Source organism: Sinocyclocheilus anshuiensis, unplaced genomic scaffold, assembly GCF_001515605.1.
Source record: "Sinocyclocheilus anshuiensis isolate Anshui unplaced genomic scaffold, SAMN03320099.WGS_v1.1 scaffold880, whole genome shotgun sequence".
In the NCBI taxonomy this organism is placed as follows: Eukaryota; Metazoa; Chordata; class Actinopteri; order Cypriniformes; family Cyprinidae; genus Sinocyclocheilus; species Sinocyclocheilus anshuiensis.
This window is the reverse complement of record NW_015548254.1, coordinates 1,218,588-1,224,651: the sequence shown is the minus strand read 5'-3', so window position 1 is coordinate 1,224,651 and position 6,064 is coordinate 1,218,588. Positions and strand designations below refer to the sequence as shown.

General features: G+C 36.4%; 1 protein-coding gene across 1 annotated transcript in view; it reads left to right on the top strand.

Annotated features, from left to right (window-relative positions):
• Positions 1 to 6,064, top strand: part of LOC107655411 (zinc finger CCCH domain-containing protein 13-like) — a 21,849-nt gene that overhangs the window by 713 nt on the left and 15,072 nt on the right. The window contains exons 2-3 of the mRNA XM_016442896.1: positions 5,285 to 5,351; positions 5,574 to 5,598. Of these exons, the coding sequence (XP_016298382.1) occupies positions 5,285 to 5,351; positions 5,574 to 5,598 (92 nt within the window). The remainder of the gene's footprint in view (positions 1 to 5,284; positions 5,352 to 5,573; positions 5,599 to 6,064) is intronic.

Sequence of the window (6,064 nt, the reverse complement as noted above, 5' to 3'; positions counted from 1 at the left end):
ATGAGAGCATGTTCTAGTACACCCCCAAAACAAAATCAAGACTTTGTAAAAGAGCATAATAGGACCCCTTTAAAGAAATAATCAATTTAACACTTAATTTTTGCTTCCAGATGTTCAAACTTAGCAAGTTTATTCAAGAATGTATTCATTCAAGACATATGACAATCATATGGCTTCAGAAGACTTGGAATAAGTATCTCGGTGTGTTCCATGAGAAGTTATATAGGGTTCCAGAAACACGACAGTGAGTTTGAGGCAACTATCCCCCTTCAGTTGTGTTCCATATTCATCTATGAATTTTAGAAGGCTAACATCTCAAATGGAACACTCTTTTACTACATAGAACCATTCACATTTGAGTCGCAGATAGCTTTTGCACATTTAGCCCCTCCCCTTCCTGTACATCCACACTCCGTCTTTTCTTTTGAAGTAGTACATCATTCGGCTACTCATAATATACTACACCTCACTGCATTTTTCAGTGTGAACACACTACTTAGGCTACAAAATGGTGCAAAAATAGCGCAGAGGTATGTGAAATGAGACCCACCCAAAGTCTGTTCACCACCAACTTTCATGATGCTAATCTAAACCATTATGAGCTCTTGCTTGTGTTGCAACACCTTGCCAGGTGTTAACAGATGAGTGCAGAAATAGCTATCTCTTTGTGATAGAGAGCGTGTGTGTGTGTGTGTGTGTGTGTGTGTGTGTGTGTGGTCAGCAGTGTGAATGCTGGCACGTGTTGAGAGATTCATGAAAATCTTCTGCATACTGAAGATGTCTGTGGTGCAACACAAGCTGTTGATGACTAATCATGTTATTAAGGGGGGGAAAAAAGATGGCTTTGCAGGATTTCAACCCACTAATTTTAACCTCATTTGATGCTTAGGATGGATTAGTGTTTACAGACCCTGTCATTTCTGCCCCAAATCCAGTTTGTGATAGTATATGAGCTTCAGATTCAGTTATTGGTCAGAAACCAGAAGCTAATTGGGCACCAAATGTTGGTTTCTAGTTATTTCATATCAAATAAGTGATTTTAACATAAAAGGATTGTTTACCCAAAAATGAAAATTAGGTCATTATTTGCTCACACTCATGCCGTTCTTCATATTTTGAAGAATGTTGGTAACCAAACAGTTGCTGGTAGCATTGACATCCATATGAAAATATGCTATGGAATCACAGGCTACCGTTAACTGTTTGGTTACCAACAATCTTGAAAAAAAATAATTTAAAAAAATACAACATCAAAAATTTAAAGAAGTTTCGATATGTAATTTTCACTCAGATTCAGTTGTTGGTCTGAAACAGAATTTCAAAAAATAAAGCTAATTAGGAACCGAATGTTGATTTCTAGTTGCATATGTGATTTTAACTGTTAAATACAGTAAAGTTGTTTAAAATTAGCTTCTTTTCGTTTAGGTTCAGTTATTGGTCTGAAACTGAAATTCAGAAATCAAGTAGCCTAATTCTAGCTAATTGGGGATCAAATGATGGTTTGTAGTTATTTATTTAAAGTAAAAGATAAAATAAAGACTAACTTAAATACATTCCAGAAAGTTAAGACCTCTGAAATTTTAAGATGTTTGATGCATTTAAAACAAGCTATTTTTCATTCAGATTCCGTGATTGGTGTGGAACTGAAAAAAAAATTCTGCCTAATTGGTGACAAAATGTTGCTTATGTATTTAATAATATAAGTTGCTTTAACTTAAATACAAGAAGGTTAAGATCTTTAGAGGTGGGACAGGCCAAATTCACCAATTTTAAGGAGTTTGGTGTTTTTAAAATGAACTGCTTTTCATTCAGATTCAGTTACTGGTTTGAAACTGAATTTCAGAAATCAAGTAATTCTAGCTAATTGGGGACCAAATGTTGGTTTCTAGGTAAATATTTCATGTAAATTAAACAATATTAACAATATATAAACAGTATCAACTGCTCTGTTTGTTTCTGGTTATTTTGTTATATTAACCCCATAACAATTCGAGTGAAAACCTCGACTGTAAACTTCAGAATGTCGTAGCATTTGGTACCGCTTAAAAGTTTGCACGTTTATGCGAAGTTATGTTTTCAACTTATTAACAGGATGAAGACGAGCACCATCCCACATTTATCACTCACGAGTTTCTGTTTGTTTCTCCTTGAAGAATGTCGTTTTGGTTTCTGTTTTCAGTCATTTTGTACATGTGGATTCAGCATTTTGTTGTTGAGTTGCAGCTGCTCTTTGCTCATGAAGGCAAAGATAGGGATGTTTGCCTTGAAAATGTGCAGGTTTAAAAAATGTGCTGTTTTTGCTGCCTAGCTAAGACCTCCTGGGAAGTGTTCAGCATTGGTTTCGTGTTTACTTTGGAGAGCTTACAGCTTTTCCTTGTGTTACTTGTTTGCCAGTCGCTGCTCCAGTGCTGCTATGTAGTGCCTTGAGGATCATCATTCTTAATGAATTAGACGTTTTAATTGATGTCATACTGTTGTTTGTGCCACTTTAGGCTGTATTTATTTCATGCTCTTGTGGTATCACGTTCTCACACATTTATTAAACTACTTACAGTTCAATATGCCATTAGGCCAGGATGACCCACAAGTTTTTAATATTAGGAGAAGATCCACCAACATATTCTTTTTTTAAAAGCCCTTTATCCCTGAAACATGTTTTATTACATTGTGCCCGTTTTAATGCCAAGTGAGAGACCTTTTTATTCAGTTAACACGTTGGATGAAATATTAACTAAGTTAAACGAAGTATAATTTTAGAGTTTTTAGCAAAATTAGATTTTAAAAAATCTGAAATCATTTACCATTGAGTTTTTGTCTCCATGAATGCCATAAAAAAAAAAAATTAATACATGATGTTAATTTGGTGGTCTAATATTTTGAAATGGATAATAGTTTTTGTGTGTATTTTAAGTCTGGGGTCTGTAAGATTGATTTTTTTTTTTATTCAGCAAGAATGCATTAAATTGATCAAACGTGTTTTTTTATAGGATTCAAAGAACATGTTACTGTATACTGAATTTTTGATCAAAGAAATGCAGCCATGGTGAGGAGAAGAGACTATTAAAACATTAAAAATTCTTAGAGACCCCAATCATTTTTTACAGTATAAAATTTAAACAAATTTACTTAAATTTATATCTCAAATGTGTCAACCTGGCCCATATATATTGGTTTACCACTAGTATTTAACTGTGTCATAAATCTAGTTGTCTCATAACGATAAGCCTCGTAACTTCACCATGTACCCCAAAAAAGTTTCCAGTACAGGTTTTCCAGCACAGGTTCAACAAATTGGCCTCCGAACCACTAAAATTAGCTCCATGCATAAGGAAGTGAAGCTTATAGTAAATGCACAGTCAGCATCAAGATGCTTATTATCAGTAGGGACTTTCTTGGTTCCTCCTGCCAGATGATACTCAGCCGTTCTCTGAATCCTGTCAGATAGGGCATTAAGATGTCATAAAACGGCTTCACCAGCCAGTAGACTGAAATGTAAATTTTGCTCTTGGTTCCTCATTTAGCACTATGAATATCCTATAGTCTTGGTTCCGCAGCTCTTCTTCTCAAGATGCCACTGATAAAGCCGATCAGCAGCAGATGGGCGACGACTTTAATCACTGATCTGCAGAAGTGGCTAAATCTTATCCTCGTCTCGCCCAAGCTAAGCATACAAACACTGGAAACTAGGTAAATTAGTATTATGTAAATGGTTTTTCACATCGTTATTAAACCTGCCACTAAATTCCCTCACATCTGTAGCAAGAGTCTGATTATTGTGTGAAACTGGAGCGTGTGTTTGGTTATGTTAATCACGTTCAGTTCCCAGAAAGAGTAGTGCAGTTTTCCTGGCAGACCGAAATGCTAAAGTTGCTTTTATCTGATTTAGGTTATCGGAGCTTGTATCAGAGGCTTGAGGGCATTCGTTGTGTCATCAGTCACGAATTAAGACGATACATAGATTTCACTGCTTCTCCACCTGCACCTGTCTAAACCGCTGCAAGCTGCCAGGTGCAGAATCAGGCCTTAATGAAGCATAAAAAAGCAGATAAGAGGATGTTAAAGGGCAGATGTGGAGGACATGGTTTCAGTTTCTCGAGTTGTATTTATAGCTGAGGTGATAATGGTCGGTTGCGCTGCAGTTTCAGACTAATGCAGACCCCACAGAATTTCCACAGAATTTTCTTTTCCTTTAAAAAAAAAAAAAAGGTTTACCTTGTAGCACAAACATCCTTCTTTGATAAATGTATTTTGATATGTATTTGAATGATTAAACATTTATTTTAAAAGGGTTTTAAATATTCAACTAAAGAATATTATTGTCTGTTGTCAAAACGGAGTTGTGTGTATTGTCATTTTTTAAAAATATGACTTTATCTTTTATTTTTGCCATGAATATAGCCTTTACTGCTCATATGGCATTTTTTATTATTATAATGATTTTATCTTTTATTTTTGCCATGAATATAGTCTTTACTGCTGCAAATGGAAATTTCAAAAGAACAGCATTTATTTGAAATCGAAATCATTTGTAATATGATCAATTTAATGCATCCTCACTTAATAAAAATAATAATTTCTTTAAAAAAAATCTTACTTAGCCCCAAACTTTTGAATAGTAGTGTAAGTTCAATACTAACTATACCAGTGTTTCCCATACTTTGGTTTATTTGTGGCGGCCCGCCACAATATCAACACTGACCGCCACAAATAGATTTTCCAAAAGGATTTGACTTCGTTGAATAAACATGAGCTCTGCCACATTTCAAAATCAGAACTCTGCGTTTTCATATGAATGATGTTTTTATATGAATGTATCTTTGAAGGGAACAGACTGTCTTCGTTTTCATATAAATATAAAGTAGAGTTCATGAGCACAGCCCTGCTTTGTTTACAGCCGTTACCGGGAAACCGCTATATTTCTGCTGTTCCAAAAGCGCCTCCTGCTGGCAGAGAATGAATGTGCATTTTCAGTCAGCCCATCTGCTGTTTTTGTTCAGACCAACGCGAAAATCGACTGATGTTTTTACGCAGCAAACACACAGAGCAAAGTTGTAAATGTGAACCGGTGGATATATATATGTATTTCCGCCGGGGGAAGTGCCGATACACACAGAGTGTTAGTCTGTGGGAAACGCTGCTATACTGTACATTCAGATAAATGCTCATAGACGATGTTAATCTAAATCCGTTATCCTGAGGTTTGCACTGTGTGGTTTGAAACTGTGACTTAGCTCTTTGTTAACAGTAAATAATTTGGTTTCTATCTCTTTCTGTCTGTCTGCAGTGTGCCGGGACTTTGCTGTGCTAGAAGACCACTGTCTTGCCCACAACCTTCAGGAACAGGAAAGTAAGTCCTCTTGACCCTTTGCATCTTAAATGAACTTCAGTGCATGGAAAGTTATGACCTGGAATCCTGAAGCTGTTTGTTGACACCAAATGAGTCATTCAAAGCCACTGTGGTGTTCCCCATCCTTAACAGAGCATTAATGACAGTGGAAAGAAAAGTCCTCAGCAAACTCACCTCAGCATCTTCCCCTTTTACTGCAGTGTGAGGGTTTACAGCTTCACCACAGCTCACACATGTCATCACATGGATTTTATTAGCTCTTGAATTTGAGGAAACCATGTTGAAAGTCACAAAGAGCTCTTGAGGACACAGTGGTAATTGTGCGGTCACATTTACAGTTGTTTGGTGAATTTTTGAAGTCTAGTCATTTCATTAGGAATCCACGCATTTGGGAACTTCATGTGAGGGCGAAAGATTTCCACAAGCAGATGAGTTCAAGCTGGTTACTCAAATTCCCCGTGTTGACCAACAGAAAGCTGCTTGGGTTGAAAGTGACTTCTGTGTGAGCTGTGCTTCATATATTTACACTATTGACAATAGACAATTTTTCAAATGAAATGGCACCTTAGACAAAGCATCTGATTCCATATCCTCCAGCTGCACTTCACAGTCCTTGTGTTTTCCTGAAGAGGCATTGTAGAGTCTTTCAACAATATGGTGTCGGAAAGATCTGAAAACTCCCTCTTGTGAAATTCAGTTATTCAAAAGTCTCCTGGC